The 18,073-nt window shown below is 39.5% G+C and overlaps 5 protein-coding genes across 8 annotated transcripts in view; 3 read left to right on the top strand and 2 right to left on the bottom strand.

Moving 5' to 3' along the window:
- The window catches only part of fndc3a (fibronectin type III domain containing 3A), a 34,002-nt gene extending 31,701 nt beyond the window's left edge, over positions 1 to 2,301 (top strand). For all 3 annotated transcript variants that reach the window (XM_062472458.1, XM_062472460.1, XM_062472459.1), the window contains one exon: positions 52 to 2,301. In XM_062472458.1, coding sequence (XP_062328442.1) covers positions 52 to 375 — 324 coding nt within the window. In that variant the 3' untranslated portion in view covers positions 376 to 2,301. The remainder of the gene's footprint in view (positions 1 to 51) is intronic.
- Positions 1 to 18,073, bottom strand: part of lpar6a (lysophosphatidic acid receptor 6a) — a 281,763-nt gene that overhangs the window by 46,013 nt on the left and 217,677 nt on the right. The gene's annotated exons all lie outside the window — the stretch shown is intronic.
- Positions 6,134 to 8,038, bottom strand: mlnr (motilin receptor). Its single transcript, XM_062473129.1, has 2 exons — positions 7,270 to 8,038; positions 6,134 to 6,441 (listed from the first exon to the last, which is right to left on the bottom strand). The coding sequence occupies exons 1-2, from the start codon at positions 8,036 to 8,038 to the stop codon at positions 6,134 to 6,136; spliced, it is 1,077 nt and encodes a 358-aa protein (XP_062329113.1).
- zgc:153184 (uncharacterized protein LOC751652 homolog) lies at positions 8,983 to 13,786 on the top strand. 2 transcript variants are annotated; one of them, XM_062473838.1, is made up of 3 exons: positions 8,983 to 9,107; positions 9,642 to 9,902; positions 12,512 to 13,784. In XM_062473838.1, exons 1-3 carry the CDS (start codon positions 9,057 to 9,059, stop codon positions 12,968 to 12,970), a joined length of 771 nt encoding a protein of 256 aa, XP_062329822.1. In that variant the 5' UTR covers positions 8,983 to 9,056; the 3' UTR covers positions 12,971 to 13,784. The 2 variants fall into 2 exon arrangements, with proteins under 2 accessions (XP_062329822.1, XP_062329823.1); XM_062473839.1 differs by lacking the exon at positions 8,983 to 9,107 and adding an exon at positions 9,114 to 9,305 and having other exon boundaries at positions 12,512 to 13,786.
- Positions 14,140 to 17,609, top strand: LOC134029541 (TPA-induced transmembrane protein). Its single transcript, XM_062473691.1, has 9 exons — positions 14,140 to 14,337; positions 14,567 to 14,641; positions 15,009 to 15,113; positions 15,251 to 15,347; positions 15,546 to 15,706; positions 15,969 to 16,039; positions 16,157 to 16,338; positions 16,686 to 16,727; positions 16,950 to 17,609. Exons 1-8 carry the CDS (start codon positions 14,308 to 14,310, stop codon positions 16,712 to 16,714), a joined length of 750 nt encoding a protein of 249 aa, XP_062329675.1. The 5' UTR covers positions 14,140 to 14,307; the 3' UTR covers positions 16,715 to 16,727; positions 16,950 to 17,609.

The following is an 18,073-nucleotide window of genomic DNA, read 5'->3' as shown; positions in this document are numbered from 1 at the left end:
GCACTTAGAGACTGAAGTGTCCAACCTGACATCCTGTCTCCCGGTTCGCAGATGTACAAAGGCTGTGCCACATCGTTCTCAGTCCCTAACCTGCAGCCCAGCAGCGAGTACCGCTTCAGAGTGTGTGCCATTCGGCAGTGCCAGGAGGCCCCGGAGCTGAGTGGGCCCTTCAGCCCCACGGTGACTCTCTTCCCCCAGCGCAGTGAGGTCGCAGCAGGCAGTGGCCTGAGTGGCTCTGGGCCCAGAGCTGGTGCAGAGTCAGCCAGACCCAGGCGTAGCCTGACCGACGAGCAGTGTGCCGCTCTACTCCTTATGTTCTTCGCAGTCATCTCCATCCTCATTGCTTTCGTCATCCAGTACTTTGTCATTAAATGAGCTCCTGTCCAGCTGCAGGGTTACAGCTTTTTTTTTTTTTTTTTCTGTTGTATTTTCTCACTGTGTTTCTGTGTTTTCACACCTGAAGAATTAGCAGTGTGAGGGGTGGGTGGAGGGATTACCTGAACAGAAGAGAGCAAATGATACCTTTTTGTCTTTTGCACCCCAACACCCTCACAACGGCCTCCTTTTCAATTACAGTTAAAATTCCAGTGTAATTGGCTATACTGCACAACAGGGACTTAAAAGCAGTAGGGATACTGTTGTTGAAAAAACTAACAGACTTGGACTCATGTAATTGTCGATCATATTATGTATCATTAGTCATTATTTATGTTTACGTTTATGTGAAACAGATCTTGATTGAGTAAGTTGTTGGTTGGTGTTTGACCAAGGGACCTGGTTGGTCGGTGCACAGCAGTCTGTTGAGATCCAAAGGTATGTCATGGTGATTCCCAGGCAGGAGGAGCCTTTTAGAGGCCTACTGATTCCTACTGGAGATTAGACGGTTGTACTGAGAGAAGACAAATTGATATACAGTCTTGTTCACATTATAGAACCTTAATTTAGCACTTTCCAACTTTTTTGATGTTCAGAATGTGTAAGGATGCAAAAATGACTGGATACATTTTAGTATATTTTTGTACAGCAAGACACAAGGACCTGTTATAGAAATTGCTCAGTATAGAAAACCAAACATAACACAACATAAACATGATGGTTTATTTTACTATAATATATTTATACTGTAGCCTGTTTTTACAATCATGCAGCTGCTTTAATCCAAATTATTTTTGTTCAGCACAAAAATGTATGCTTATCTTTATCTGATTTTTTCCAGTATTTGATTTTGCACCTTAGTTAAAGAATACCTTGACCTAAAACGTCTTGGTCTTGTGATGCATTTTATTCAACATATCTTCAGATTGTTCAAGCCCTATCTGTGTTTGGAATGTTTTAAAAGTAGTATCACATGTTGCTGAAATGGCTTATTTCTTTAAAGAAAACCGTTTGAGAACCAATTGCTTCAGATAATTTACTAGTATATGGGGTATAAACCTGGGAGCATTCTCTTAATTCAGGTTTTGAATTTTGTTTTAGTCTAGAAAACTGTTCTGTTTACTTTAACTTCTAGCAATTTAGGTTTTGTGTCAGGAAAACATGCATAATTATGAGATTTGGCATAGTTCTAGGCATTAATTTGTGAATTATTTTGATTTCTTTATTTAAGGTCATACTTGTGTGAAGTATATTTTTTTATTGTAATGAAGGTTATATAAATTAATTATATCCAGAGAAAAAAAAAATCTGCACTCATGAAACATGAAAAGCAAACAACAGATACAAAATGTGTAACTTATGTACTTCCTGTGAATCTAAGTTTGGCCTTTTCTCTGTGTGTTAAGTCTTTGTAACAGAGTGCAAATACTGAATTTTCAGTGTTGTAGTCTGACAATAGGGTCTAGTGTTGTATTTGGTATGGGCAAATTATTGCTGTTGCAACCGTTATGAATCACAGGTATCTTGCAAAAGTCTTTAGATAATTACATGATTTGGTCGACCAGGCATTCTGCAAATGTCTTTTTGTCATTTAAAGACTCAAATTCCTATTTTTGATAGTGATTGCCATTATAACACCTCGCCGCAGGTTACTACCTTTGTCTGAGATAAACAAAAACGCAACAAAAGAAATAAAATATGCACAAAAAAGAGACCATTTTTATGTAATTTTAATGTTTGCAGTTACCTCATACACCTTACATTCCAAAATGAAAATTTGTTATACTATACATATTACCAGACATATCACTTTAAAATGTTCGTAATGGGAAAATGTATAATCATAGATATGTATCTAAAGTGTATCTGTATAGCCATGATATATACAATGGATCCATGCACAATAAAAGATTTATAATTCTTGAATGTCTCAATTTGTGTTTTCTGATATCTGCACTGTTAGTTACGTACTTTCACTGAGACAAAGCCTTTTGGAAAAGGCGGAGAACCTGATTAAATAAAATTACAGAAGTGAGTTTGGTGGTATCCACTGGCACAAATCGTGAGACATGTTGCCCCTTAATTTTTTCTTTGGAATCATGTACCTTCTTCTGTGTCATTCTGAGATGCATTGCGAAGGTGACAAGAAATCCAGATCTATGCAGATTTGACAGGAATATGTGCATATTGTCAGTTTTTAGTGGCCATCAACTGGGCTCCATGGGCTTCCACTTAACTTTTATGTTGTTGGAACGTTTCTGTGTGCAGTCATATGTATAGCTACCTCAAAGCTGCAATAGGTAACATAAAATTATTAAATAAGTTGAAAATTAGAAACGGCGCCCCCAATTCTTCTCTGAACAGTTAGCTTTCCTCCAGTTCTAGTTTGATTGAAAGTTGTTTCACAAAATAAGCCAAGTAGGAAGGCATGCATCGCCGAAGGCGATTGGCTGGAACAGGATTGTTGGAACATAATTTACTGGAAAGTAGCGGCACGCTCCAAAAATTATAAATTGCCATTCTACTGACACTGAGCTGTCTGTGTTACTAGTCAACTCTCAGAGGGCCTATTTAGCATACACAATATGTTTATAAGGAACAAAACTTTTTATAGAAAAAATCCAAACCATTGTACCTTTAATAACTAACTGAACATAAAAAACCTTTATTTGTAATTTTTGATTAAACCCCTATGGTTAATATTCACGCATTGCTAAACACTTGATTTTGACTGTTATTTGCATGGATGGGCCCTGCTTACTTCAAAGACATCATCCCGCAGTATGCTCTGCCTTGAGATCTTCTCCATGCATCATTGGGTTATTTCAAGACCCCTGTGCCAAAATCCCACAATCTTTTATCAGAAATAATATTTTCACAATTTGAAGGAGTGGACTGTGGCTGAAATTGGGGAGTTACTCTTTAATAACTGTGTCTAGAACAGGCAAGAGCATGCTGCTACATTGTGAAGAATTAGGGCTTTCTTACTGTTTGTGCCGGGAAAAGCTTTGGGGCATGAAAATGTAGAGCAGAGGGACATCTGGTGTTTTGCTGAAATTACAGCAGCCATTTATATTGGAGACTACAGACAAAATGTGCAACAATGCAATGCCTCCTTTATTTTCTTAAACACATATAAGACTATGTGTTGTCTCCTGTTCACATGTTAAAAAAGCTGAAACACATTTACATATTTGAATGTGTGTTAGTATGCTTAAGTAAAATGTATTATTCAGCTACAGACTGCATGCATAAACGGACAATGACAAAAACACGACCGTAGACTAGGACACAGAGCGATTCATCACAACTGTCCCATGTATAGACTATGCGCCACACCCACCTGTTTACATACACAACACATGCACACCAACACCATATAATACAATACCACCACCTAGCTACTCAAAGGCTAAGTGCAGTGCTACCGACATTGCTACAGAAGTAAAAACACTTTAGAATTGGATACATTGTAGACTTCTGATTTCATGATAAACTGTCATCCTGGATATAGCCTACCTGAGAGCTTACTCTCTTTAACCAATGACTTGCTGAGACCAGTGGGGCTAGGGACTTGTTGATTTATTATAGCACAAATGCACAGTGAAAAGGAGGTATTTGTTTACTTTAAACACAAGACAATGTGTCCATCATGTGTAAGCACACATGCACATGATAAGTGACAAGTGAAACACATGCAAACGTGAAAATTATGTGTTTTAGTTTTTATTAAATACTGAAGGCACACAAAAGTTAAATGTATGTGATTCTGTCCAATCATAATGTTCACATGTGAATTACATGTGAATGTGTGTACATGACATTCATGTAGTTTAGTTAAATGATGTGTGCACATGTACAATTATGTGGTTTTGTCTGTTGAAAAGTGAACAATAGTTTCCAAAATACATTTTGGCAAGAGCTTTCTCTTCAGTGTTCTAGGTGTAAAATCTGACTAAGGTGACTGCACCCTCCATCCTTGGGAACATACTTGCTGTTTACAAAGGAATGATTTATTACAGTAATGCTTACAGTTTGACGATCATTCAGTAATTATTTGGCAATGACTGATCTTTCCAATACTATGGGTAGCAGCTGTTTTATAGGCTTTATCGGTCTATTTAAGGAAATCAGGCTACCAGGTGACACAACACGTCAACATTGAATATCAACATTGTTCACTAAAACGGGAATGTTTAACATTTATGGTTGGCTTATTAGTATGTCAATAGAAGCTTTAACTGTAGGATTTTTACAATTCATCTTGCACATGGGCACCTTACACCATGCAGCAAAGATCTTTTCTGAGTGAAATTATGATTGACAGGGAAATTATGCACCTTTTCCAAATGATACAATTATTCCACCCCTATGATAAATGCTATCTCACTGATATCCACAAACATTGTGGAAGCAGAATACAAATTTTTGACAATTTTGACAGAAGCATTTGCCACGTGACAGTGCCGTTTTTTGCATCTGTGCTACCAAGATTTAGATCATGGTATTATACATCATTAGTGTGCACTGAGCATGCATAAAGACAACAGCCAATGTGTTAATTAATCAAACTTTTTGTACATATACACAATTTAGAAATGAGGCACCAGGTATTTTACAGATTGACACTGAAAGCACCAAACATCCTACAAGGGTATAAGGGTTTTGTGAAACCCTTCTGTAAAAAAACAAAGACAAATGATTATCACTTTATTGTTGGTGGTTTCATGAGGATCATGAGATTTGTATAACCTCAGCACAAATTAAAATGTCAGTTTTATGCTTTAATCTCTAATCCAAAATAAATAAATGACAAACAAAAGAGAATAAATACATGAATAAATAATGACACAAATACAACATGTCTCTTTCTGCAATAAGTATCCTTTTCCTCTTTCAATCACGCATTAAGAACAGCAGTTGCGGTGAATATGGGGATGTGGAGTCCTTGCCTGCCAGTGTAAATCTTGCTCCAGGACCAGGTAATACAATTATAATGTCAGATTACACCTGGTAGACAGTACACACGCAGCAGCCATAGGCTCTGGGCTCAGGTGGACCACATATTATATCTACACACACAGTCCACAATTATTATATTTTCATGATACTAAATTCAATTAAGGGGGGAAACTGTAAATGAGGGACAACAAACCTTGAATATACTTTTTCCAACTAAATATTAATTCAAAACACATGCTGTTCATATCCAACAAACAAATATTACTTTAGATGAGTGCTTATATGACAATTAGTTCATGGAAATTATTTGTTCTCACATACAATAAACAGTTATGAGCAGGATTTTCAAGTAAAAACCAAGGGAATTCCACGATATGTAACTGCATGAAAACAGAGAACATAATATGAAATGCAATAGCTGTGCCAATCATCATCCGAAGTAACATCAAGAATATTCTAAATTTGGTTTACAGAAATTACCCAATGCGTAAATATGCTATTACTGTTAATATATGTAACCATCATGAAATAATTCAAAACTGTATATATATTCAAATACACACAATACAAGACTATATGATAACACAATGTCACCGTAAACATATACAATAGTACAGACATTCTTTGTGGTAATAGTGGAAGATTGAGATGGGACCTCTGATTGACACAATCTCTTCTGGCTGCTGTGGCTTTGGGTCTGTTTTGAATCTAGGTATTGGTAAGCCTCTTAGGAGATAACCCATGTCTCAGGAGACCTGGAGCATTATGGACTGCAGCTGGGCAGCAGGCTATCATACTACACCCCAGTTAGGGTCTCATTGAGGGTTGTGATGTCCTCCCTGACAGAAAGCTGTCTCTGGAAATGTTGATTTTGTTGAGGTCTGTGGGAGAGCAGGAACAGTCGGCGAGCGGCGGCCCTGTACTTGGTAGACATGAGGTTGTACAGCACTGGGTTGATGGAGGCACTGAGGTAGCAGAGCACCATGGAGCCTACATTGAAGTTCTGACTCAGCTTGGCCTCATGGTAGTCATCCACCTGAGCAAACAGGTTTCTACCAATGTGATAGGGCAGCCAGCAGATGATAAAACCTAGTACCACTACCACTAGTGTGAACAAGAAAGGGAATGGTAGGATAAAACATATCAGGATAGAAGAAGCAGGTAGAGAAAGAGAGGAAGAGGTACAAAAATATAGGGTTAGGTTCAGGGTTAGGAACCCTAAGGAGTGAGCGGTGAAACACGAGTGTTACAGACACATGTTTATATATTTATATTTAATATGAGACTATATTTCAGCTGATTTTTTTATCTATCTCCCCTGAGCTCATCAATTTGACACCACAAAATTAGAAAGCCATTTAGGAGCGTGAGAGCTTGTCAATTTCCATTCACTTTGATTTATGACAATCTCAACATAGGATCCCACTAATGTGGACAGTGAAGGCGACATGTTTTATGTCTATGGCTTTGTGTGTGCTAGGCTAATGAACTACATTAATATTAAAGGATACCGTTCATTAAACATGAACACACTTCAGAAGAGACTGGTTAAAGTGTGAAACAAGGTTCCTGGAAATCATGTAAGAGCTACACATCACGCAGATGATATGTTGGCACAGTAATTACAGTATAAACAAGATAAACGGCTCATTTGGCTGTCCTAAGAAGACAATCATTCATTAATTAGACTTATTTTCTCACACTCAAAAGTTAAGAACGGTGCACTAACCTTTTTAATAGTTTAAGTGTACACTAAGTTATATCACTGGCTGGAGTTTAAGTTGAAATTTAGGCTAAGCTAAATTTTTGTAAGTTCAGTTACGTCATCAAAATGCAGATTTTGTACCACATGCAGTACGCATTTTTGTTTTCAGCTGGAAAAAAAATTGTGTTCTGTCTTGAAAAAAGTTGATAATAAAAAGGTTAACTCACCAAGAATCTTGACAGTCTGCCTATGGGACCTCTCACGGTCGATGGCACAGTGACCCTGCAGGTCATTCTTGCTCTTCCACAGCTTGCATCCAATAGAACCATACAGGAAAATGAGGCAGAACATGGGGCAGAAGAAATAAGTGGTAGACACCCAGAGCATAGTGTGCAGTTGTCCTGAGCTAATGGCATAGTTGGTATGTTTGCACTGGCGGGTGCTGTAATCTGGATGAGTGTCATTTTCATACTCCACCCCAACCAGAAATAGTGTTGGTGCTGCAGAGAGAAGAGCAAAGGTCCAGAGAGCAACAATTATGTACTGAACCCTGCGCTTGGTCACCACCACCTTGGCCCACAAAGGGAAACTGATTGCCAAGTAACGCTCCATGCTCAGGGCAGTAATGTGCAGGATGGTGGCGTATGTGCAGCCCTCGTTGATGTAGTGGTAGAGACGGCACACCAGCCCACCAAAGACCCAAGGGACATACTTCCAGAGGCGGTACAGGTCAAAGGGCAGGCTGAGGAAGATGACTAAGTCAGACACAGCCATGCTGGAAAGGTACAGGTTGGTGGTTGTCTTCATGTCTTTGAAGCGCTGGATGATGAGGATGGTCATGGTGTTTCCAGTCACACCAACAATGAAGAGCAGAATACAGATCACAGTGACTGGGATGAGGGTGGAGGTGGGAAACAGAGAACCTTCGTAGTGGTGGTCATCCATGATGTTTGTTGAGCCAGAATAGAGCTCTGATTGGGGTTTGGTCCAGGGCATGCCAGAAAGGGAGGCAGAAAGAAAAAAGCCTTGCAGGAAGGAAGTCAAAAACTGTGGAAAGAACCAGATGTTTAGAATCAACCCAGGATAAAACAATTAATTATTAAATCAATTTCTCTCTTTACGTGGAATCCCTACAGTCTGAACTCTGCCTCTGCAATTGTCCTCCTGAGGGTGTAGATGGGACTGGAAAGGCTAGTAATGCTGTGAAGACAGACGAGCTCTAGTAGGGGACTGAACCAGAAACAGACACCACCTCTTCCAGTGATAAAAGAACGGCAGGGGCTGTGTGTGTGTGTTCATGGTTTTGTGTGCATATACTTTATCAAATAGCGAATGGGGTGTGTGTAAGTCAAAGGCAGGAGGGAGGGGAGAAAGGCTCCCTCATCCATTTATATTTATATTTCTCTTCATTTGTTTCCGAGTGGTCTGTCTAAAAAATATATATATATATAACTGTAAACAACAGAAATTATTATCCAAAATTGTTTTGACACTCCCAGTTTTTTTGGCACCGGAATGTAGGGTTGTCCAAGAATGAAATGGTAGTTAAGTTGTGAGAATAATGACTAATAATATGTAAACTTAGGCATAATCACTGGCACACATCATGTTTTATACAATAATTGTTGACACTTTTATACATTTATTGTAAATGCTGAGAGATCAAAGTATTGATAATACAGTTATGCTATGTAAAGTAGAAAAAAAATTGGGGTTTTGTCCCTAGAAACTGAATGACACTCCATATCCTCTCAAAGTCAACATGATAGGCTCCCTACTCATGAAAAGCTTGCATGATTGTCCATCCTAAGTCTCGCTTCTAAGACACACCCTACTGTCCAACTGGTGTCAGTGCATGAGTGGCGTCTGCGTGAGTGATGAGTAAAAACGGGGAAGGGATCTATACTAAGTCCTTCACAATTGGCTCAGATTAATGAGCAAATGAGCTCACAGACAAACTATTCCCTGACCGGATGCCTTGCTGCCACAGTCACCACTGACACGGTGGGCAGTAATGGGACAAAAGGGCTGCCGTTTCTCTCTCTTACTCTTCTCCCCTGTTCAGGTAGGGTCCTTTGTTGCTAACTACAATATAGACTAGGTTGGAGGACAGGAAGTTTCAAATTTGGTTGTGTTGTGAATTGTGCACGAAAGCAGAGGGCATCTCAAGGGATTATTGTGTCAGGGAAGGCTACATGTTGATTTTAAAGCAAAGGGGTGATGATGTCATACAAGGCAAGACAAAAATATCAATCTGATGCAGGTAAACATTGACGTTTTCATGCATCACATGGATGAGAATTACAAAAGAATTATGTAAACTGGTGTTTTTAACATTATTTTTTAAAATTCTGCAACAGTGTGCCATCCTTTTTGAGAGGAGGGCTTGATATGACAAATTTGTGACGTTTCTATTTCTATGTTTAATATTTAGCTTAGTGCCTTCTATGCTTTCAATTATTAAGTAAACTTCTCAGTCAGATGCAGAATGCCACATAGCAATCTGACTGTGTGGTATATTGTTTAATTTGTTGTTAAATTCAAGACAATAGCTTCTTGTCACGGTCAAAGAGTTGCTTTTTCTGGTCTCTTTCACTAGGCCAACTTAGCATTGACACCCACAGAGCTGCTACCCTCTCCAAGGAGTCCAGAGGTGAAGTTGCAGCCGGTACCCCCATCTTCCCCCACCTGCAGCCCTCTGAGTCCAACAGTGAGTCCAACAGTGACTCCAACAGTGACTCCAACAGTGACTCCAACAGTGAGCCCTGCAGAGAGTCCCACCGCGCTCTCCAGTGATGACGAGGATCCTGTCAGCTTTGAAAGGCCTGCTGAGGCCACAACGCTGCTCAGCATCAACAAGGTCTGTCCATAGAATTTAGAATTTCGACCAGGGTGATGTAAACCTTACTGGTACTACTTTACTATGCACTGGCATGCTTAGTAGTTGTCAGCTTGATCATGTTTGCAGCTTGAATATACAGTAATTATATTTACATGTCGGAAACATTTCAACATGGGTTGAAATTCACAGCACAACATTATTCTGACAACTTTAATTCTGTATTTCGCTGTAGAGATTGGACAGGTAGCAAATAAAAGGAAAAAGGTGTTGGGTTATCACAATATGCCAGCGCAGCTAAAATACACCTTTGAATACAGTACCAGTCAAAACTTTTTACTGGTACTGTATATTCCACAAGTGTTGGGAACTCTTCTGGAGGCATGTCACACCATACTTCCAAAAGTTATTCCTTAATTAGGTGTTTTGATGATGGTGGTGGACAGCACGCCTAATACATTGGTCCAAAGTCTCCCATTATGTTTAATTGGGCTGAGATCTGCTAACAGCAAATACCATAATCAGATCATTTTCATGCTCATCATACCATTCAGTGATCCCTTGTGCCCTGTGGATTGGGGAATTGTCATCCTGGAAGAGACCATTCCAGGATAGGAATGTTTCATCACAGGAAAAAGAAAAAAAGGTGATATGAATTACTTTGTAAGGAACTGCAGTGACCGTTCCCTCTAAAGGGATAAATAGACTCAAACAATGCCAGAAAAATGCCCCCATACAGCCACCAGACCTTCTTGCTGTAGGGGTGCAGCATTCACACCTGTACTGCTCTCTGGGTGCATGCCACACATGTACACACCCACTTGTAGAGAATATGATGAAGGATGACTCATCTAACCACGCTTTCCCCACATCTCTCTACTAATGGTTCTCAACCCTTGTCCTCGGGGACCCCCGCCCTGCATGTTTTAGATGTTCCCTGCTCCAACACACCTGATTCAAATGAATGAGTCATTAACAAGGTCAGCAGACTCATGACTCATTCATTTGAATCAGGTGTGTTGTGACTCATTCATTTGAATTTGGTGTGTTGTGACTCATTCATTTGAATCAGGTGGGTTGGAGCAGGGACACATCTAAAACATGCAGGGCAGGAGGGGATCCCTGAGGACAAGGGGTTGAGAAAGCCAGCTTTAGAGCAAAACCCATATATTTTTCACCACTGAATTCTAAAATGTGCATTCATATTTGTAATGAGGGGCAGACCAACATCCCTTTCTATGTGGTGGTTGGCAGACTGTTCATGTTAGTCAGTTGAGCAATCTTTGCGACTGAAGCTCCTGTGATGAACCATGTTTCAAAGTCACATATGTGCCATCTTTATCCACAATTGAGGTTACTTGCGAGTGCTCAGCATTTTGAGACATGCCCTAGAGCATGAAAGTATCTTGTTTTCATTGTGTCATGTCATCCACTTGTATGAAAGCATTAATTAATTAATATCCTTCATTTGCCACCTGTTGGTGTGTTTGGAGTCATGGTCCTGCTGGAAAACCTACCTTTCTGAAATTGGGTTCAACAATGCGTGCCTAGGCTTGGTAATCCCATTATTTCATGATGCCTAACGTCAGCAAAGAAGCCCCAGGTCATAGGCCTATCAGATCAAATGATGTACGGTGGAAACAGGAACATTGTTGTTTCTGGGAATCTGAAGGTCAAATTGTAGTGGGGGTTGACAAAAATCTTACGTTCCATGTATTTCTTTACAACTTTTTCACTGTGTTTTTTTCTTGTCGTTTTTGTAAAAGAATATTTATTGCAAGCAACTTGCTTTTGGAATTTAAAAAGGGGAGCATGTTTATCAGCAAGATCTACATAACATTATTTTACAACATCTATAATAATATTTCACATTCTAAATATTGAAAATATGCCACATTTCAGTTCATGACTGTAAAATTTGAATATATTGTACAAAGTTAAGAAATGTATCAGGACAGGTACACTTGATTTTATATTGAGATCATGCAAGGAAGTGAAGAAAGTCTAAAAATATAAATTAGTATTGTTCTCCTGTATATGTGACACCGTCACTAACCTTCATAACACAGAAGCACCCTATCCCACTTCTTACTAACACGTAGTTGTGAGCATGAAGGTTGTGTCCTATGGCCAGGATAAACCTGAGGACAGTCTCAAGAGGGATTGGAAATGTAATCCCCTTAACCCAGTTTCCCCTCCTACCTTCTCTCTAGATGCCATTTTATGAAGTAATTCCTTTCCTGGGTGTCTTCTTTTTTTTGTTAACTGGGACAATTAAGTAAAAAAAATGCTAATGCAAATGAAGTGTACACAGTTGTCATTGTAAATATGTAAGATAATAAGTCCCTCATCTACCTGGGCTGCATTTCCCGAAAGCGTCGTAAGCCTAAATTGATCGTAGAATCCATCGTATGACGAATCTTAGTTTTACTTGAAAGCGCATAGATTAGCCTACTCCTTACGAGCATGTTTGGGAAACGCATGTAAGAAATATCGATGGTTTCATTATTTTGCTCGATCGTTGCTACGATCCATCGTTATCGGGAAACGCAGCCCTGGATGACACTGAAGTGTTGGCCTACTTAAATGATGATGTTGCGTGCTGAGTCTGGTTCTTCTTTCCCCCACAGAGTCGTGCTCGACTGTCGTTCAAGAGGCGTCCGCCGACACGACAGCACAGGAGGTCCGCTGGGGAGGAAACAGTGACATCTGAACCGCACAGTCCCCAATGGAATGGTGACAAGGACCATGTGTTTGAGGCTTCAGGACAGGAGGTTCAAGGAAGTCAGGGAAACTCCTATGATGAACTAGATCCTCTGAAAGTGGCTGAAGGGAAGAAGGACAGTACAGCAGACAAAGGACTGGAGGTCACTTCCTCTAGCTGTCTAAAGGCCACATATAAGGCAGCTCTGGCACTCCAGGAGTCAGAGGAATCAGAGGAGCAGGCCCTGGCCTCCCCATCTCAGTCACAGGCCTCAGGTCTTATGGAGGCCATTGAAGATGGACCTGTTGGCTTTTACCCAGCTGGAACAATAGATGGCAGCATTGAGACAGAGGAGCAAGATCAAGTTTTTTCAATGGTTGACTAAAATGACAATTAGAAGGTCTGAACTGTGAACAATGATTGACATTTAACATAAATTAACAATTACATATATGCATAAACAATATTATGTTATGTTAAAAAAAGAACAAGTAGGGGTGCCATGGTAGCTCACTGGGTAGAACATGTATCACTAAGGCTAAGGCCTAAACGCAGGTGGCCGGGTTTGAATTTGGCCAGGGCCATTTCCAGCATTTCTTTGTCTCTCTCTCTCTCTCTCTCTCTCTCTCTCTCTCTCTCTCTCTCTCTCTCTCTCTCAAACTGTCTCCTTCAATGTAAATAAAGAGCAAGTATGTCTTTAGAAAACATTGGTTATCTGCCGATACATGTCATTTTAAATTTCTTGAATATGAATGTTTGGGGTATGCTAATATTTATCTCACCTTGTCTAGGTCATTTAATAAATGGCTCAATAAATGACCAAGACAGCAGGAGTACTTTTTTCAAAACTAAAACATTCATGTAGGCTACAAACAAACAAAAAATAGGATTAGCTATTATACATTGAGATGGTTTAATGAAGCATACTTCTCCAGACCAAACATATGCTATTTAGCCTACTCGACTGTATAAGAAAAACACCTTGTATTTCGGAATGCCTATGATGCAATACAACTAGCCTAAATGAAAGTAAATGTGCCTCTAGCAAGCCTCTGAATGGACCCAAGATATGATTTATATCTGGTTTTTCTTACAGCTCTTATACAGCATCAATCTGTAGAAAATAGAGAAGGATGTTCTAATAAAAACAAAAAAGTACAAAAGTGTTGAACCACTAGGGCAAAAGGAGACTAGACAGTGGCTGCAACCAAATAATAGGATTCTTCGGGAATCAAGAAACAAGTTATTCGTTTACCGTGCCTAACCGTAGGCATAGCCTATAATTTAAAATGAAGTTTGATCTAACCCTAACCTTAAATTGAGAAGGTCCAGAGTCTAGTCTCATGAACATTTCAAAAGTCTAAGAAAAAGTAGACGCCTTCAAAGTATGCATTTTCTTACATTAGAACTTTCTCCTGACTAAACTGTGATCAGCATCCGCACACGTGCCCGAGTCTGAGGACAGCTTACTGATAAGTCTACATAAGAAAAAAATGGTATTCGACTATTGTTTTACTTCCTGAGAAGAAAAAAGCCTTGACGTCACCACTCCTTTTCGTGATTGACACCTGCAAACGAAAGTGGAAGAGTGAGTCCTTATCAATAGGAATGTATGTATTCTACAATTAATTGAACATATTGGTATTTTAAACAAGACAATGTTTTGAAAATCACGTCTACCAAGGTTCTCATTGAGGGATATTCCGAAGTTTGGGTAAAGTTATGAAGAACATTGAGTTAACGAAAATTGAGGTGAGTTGGTCTTCTCGGGATCAGTCAACAGGTGGGACAAAAATGCACTTCGCCAGCATTCAGTCGTGTAAATGGGTTTTTGGGATGGCCTCAGAGGTCCAATAATAGCATGCACCCGTGGATCTCAATAGGAAGTCACTTTACTATCACTCGGCTTAGTGTTGGCTAAGACTGAGGGTTTTGTTTACATGTTTAAATTCCCGGAACTTGTTCGCTATTCCATTTCAAGGCGACTACAGGAAATGGTGCCAGAACAGAAAACGACCCAGAGGCAGCAGAGCATTCCCCCTTAATTCTTAAACAGGTAATGAAAAGTATATTATTTAAGAGAGTAGATACTGAAAAAAGCTTAAGAAGAATCACAAATATATTTGTAGGGATACTGTTCATTTCGAATGAAATTGAAAATGTAATTTGTACCAGGACTTAAGGCTATAAGGTAGTTATTCACTGTGGCAAATGTAGTTAAAAGTGAAAATTAATCAGTGAGTGTGCGGTTTCTTGAAAACAATCACATCGACAGCATCTTTAACAAAGATATGGACATATTAAGGACAGTTGTTAAACATATTTTTATAATTTCAAGACAGAAAAACAGCCCTACCCTGAAATGTATTTCCAGCCCTGCCGTGAAATGCACCCCGCCTCTAATTTCTATTCTGTGTGGTAAGGGGCTTGTCAGTAATGGAAATCAGCAGACTGCAGGCCATGCTGCAGAGGCCCATCGAAGATCCACCTCGACCACTGTGGATGATCGGGAGTCTACACAGACACAGGTTCTTAACGCCCTTGATTCTTAAAAAAAATTATGTTTATCCATTTAACCATGGCAACCACATGGCAACAGTGGACTTTTGAAAGGAAAGTCAAACATGGCTTTGTTAACGATGAGTATCTGTGTGTTTGTGTGTAGACAAAAACAACTGTATATGTGAAACTGTGGATGGTAATCGTCTTCATTATCATCCTCATCTTTGTGTTAATTCTGGTTTCCTGGGCCTTGTGCACAGGTACTGTACACATAACCCATTCACATAACCATACATGCACTTTGTCAACAGCATGCCACAATGCTGTACATATATATGCAGAACAAAATACAAAATATGTTGGATTTCAATATGGTTCTGGTGAATACCTGTGTCTGATATTTATGGATAGTTATATTTATGGCTTTAACATGGTTCTGTTTCTCTTATGGAGAACAGTGATCCATGAGGATGTGGATGAGAAGTATGACCTTGCATCTTTCACGGTGCCACAATACTTCAATGGCAGCTTCCAACTACCCAATATGATCTTCTCAGCGGAGCTTCTTTCCTCCCAGTCCAATAAGACCCAACCCCTATCTATTGAACTACAAAAGAAGGTTTGGCTGATGTATTTTTGAGCTTCAAGCTTATAACAGTACTCATAAATAATATAAACGTCTATTGCAGACCTGTTCAAAGTCTTTCACACCCCAAAATTGGAATCTTTGGCCAGACAGAGAAAGCAATCTCTCTCATTTTAATGTTCTTTTGAGCCCATAGCAGTGTCGAAGGGAAGTTGTATCTAATAACAGAGTTCTGAAAGTAGTGAGTCAGTCATTCACATTTCTGTTCAGTGTCCTTGTTTTCTGCCTCACCCAGCTCTCTGACGTCTACCACCACTCTCCTGCCCTTGGTCGCTACTTCTCAATGGCTGAAATACAGGGTTTCAGGTGAAGCATATTGTACATGTCTTTATCTGATATTCTCTACTAATTTCTACTCTATTTCATCAAACAGTAAACAGTACTGTATGTATGAATCTAACAATTGGTTGACGTTTGTCTCAGGAATGGCTCTGTTGTAGCTAAGTATCGTCTAAGCTTCCTGATGCCTGAGCAGCACGACCAATTGAAGCTTTTCACCCTAAGTCGAGAGGTGGTGTACAATGTTCTTAGACAGCACCTGTATGACCAGGAGCCAGAAAAGGAGGGGGTGCTGTATATCGACCCAGCTTCACTGGAAATGGAGGGTAAAAAAAAAGGGTTTGAGTAGTCAGATTCACCTGGGCTGCATTTCCCGAAAGCGTCGTAAGCCTAGTTGATCGTAGAATCCATCGTATGACGAATCTTAGTTTTACGGGCCGTTCCCAAAGACACCGTAGCTAAAGTGTCTCTTGAAAAATCGTAGCTCTTGAAAGCGCATAGATTAGCCTACTCCTTACGAGCATGTTTGGGAAACGCATGTAAGAAATATCGATGGTTTCATTATTTTGCTCGATCGTTGCTACGATTCATCGTTATCGGGAAACGCAGCCCTGGACATTAACATTGTTTTTACTGCCAAAGACGTGTTTCATTCTGAGCATTGTTTTTGCAGTTACTATTGAGTCAGTGCCTAAACTGTGAAGTATAGACCTAGGTGAGTACACCACTACCAGTATCTACTTCTCAGTCATGTGTTTTGTGTCATGTGTCTGTACGTCAGCAAACTGTATGTGTCAGATGAAGTGGTCAACAAACCCCAACCACACAAGGAAGACAGAGAGATGCTCACACAAATTAAGCTATTTCGATCAGTTCTATCTAAATGTATCCCAGTTTGATCATGTCTTCCTCAAAAATGTGTGTTTATGTCTCCCAGCTTTGCCTTAGAACAACCACCAGAATCTGAGAAATCACCATGAAGTCTCTCTAACAGGATGGAGAAAGAATGTGAATGGCAATCTGGTGACAGCTTTTCTACTTCCTTGAGACTTAGAGCTATGGTCACTGTTTGCACATTGACTGTGTTTTCTATCTAGACAGCTATCTAAAGGTACTGTAAGTGTGCATTTGGATGGGATTCATTTATGGGGCTATTGGGTTTGAATACTATGAGCTTTAGAGTGGAAAGATTATGTCTGTAGCCGTGTAGACTGGGAGACTGATAGAATTTTAAGACATAGTTACAATGTATGTGTTTTATATAGACAGTGAAATGTAAGAAACTGAGACTTTGTAGGATAAATGCTCTGTAGGATGGGTTTAGCAGATTGTCCTAAGGTATTAATGACCTATATCTAACTAAGAGCCATATATTGTCTTAGACTGTCACTGACCAGTGCCAATCATGGAGACCGCTGAATTGATGGATTGACCATGTAAGAACATCTGTTCTCAGTTCATATAAGGCAGTGTTTTTCTGATGTTCTTTATCACTCTACCGAACGACCTGTAGCATGTCCTTCGATCATGACTGTTTACAGAGTACTCTGTTTTTCTGATGTTTGTGCTAACTAAATAAATTGTATTGAAACCGCCATCTTGACTATTCGAATTGCACAGTACTGCTAGAATATTCCACCACAAGACACCGTTTCCCCCCCTCTTACTGTACATGCTATAACTTTGAGTAGCACAGCCAAAATGTGTTACACATTTTTATTTCTGCTGCTTGATTGTATATTTATGTACCTATCACAAGAGAGGGAAAGCATATTTACACAGTCGGATTTGGGACTTTTCTATTGTCATTGAAATAAAGAATATTGTAATTAAAATGAAAGAGAGCTGAAATTGTAAAAACAAATTATGTTATTACAAGTATTTATTTACCTGTAAGTGTGCGCAGATGGATGTTGAAAATTCATATTGAATCATTCCTGGTGAGCAAGAGATGGGTGGACACAGAAAATGTGCAAGTTTTTTTCTGCCCACAGTATCCAATGTCTGGAAACAGTGTCGGCGATAGAGACAAAGAGTTTCATAGTCCACATTTCTTACTGT

This window comes from Osmerus eperlanus, chromosome 11, assembly GCF_963692335.1.
Source record: "Osmerus eperlanus chromosome 11, fOsmEpe2.1, whole genome shotgun sequence".
In the NCBI taxonomy this organism is placed as follows: domain Eukaryota; kingdom Metazoa; phylum Chordata; class Actinopteri; order Osmeriformes; family Osmeridae; genus Osmerus; species Osmerus eperlanus.
This window is presented reverse-complemented; position numbering and strand designations above follow the sequence as displayed.

Bases quoted from the DNA above. Each gene is read 5' to 3' on its own strand.
- mlnr (XM_062473129.1), bottom strand. From the start codon at position 8,038: ATGCCCTGGACCAAACCCCAATCAGAGCTCTATTCTGGCTCAACAAAC. The intron at 6,442-7,269 runs GTGAGTTAACCT...TGTTCACACTAG, and splicing joins GCAGACTGTCAAGATTCTTG to TGGTAGTGGTACTAGGTTTT.
- zgc:153184 (XM_062473838.1), top strand. From the start codon at position 9,057: ATGGGACAAAAGGGCTGCCGTTTCTCTCTCTTACTCTTCTCCCCTGTT. The intron at 9,108-9,641 runs GTAGGGTCCTTT...CTCTTTCACTAG, and splicing joins TACTCTTCTCCCCTGTTCAG to GCCAACTTAGCATTGACACC. The intron at 9,903-12,511 runs GTCTGTCCATAG...TTTCCCCCACAG, and splicing joins CGCTGCTCAGCATCAACAAG to AGTCGTGCTCGACTGTCGTT.
- LOC134029541 (XM_062473691.1), top strand. From the start codon at position 14,308: ATGAAGAACATTGAGTTAACGAAAATTGAG. The intron at 14,642-15,008 runs GTAATGAAAAGT...CTGTGTGGTAAG, and splicing joins CCCCCTTAATTCTTAAACAG to GGGCTTGTCAGTAATGGAAA. The intron at 15,348-15,545 runs GTACTGTACACA...TATGGAGAACAG, and splicing joins TTCCTGGGCCTTGTGCACAG to TGATCCATGAGGATGTGGAT.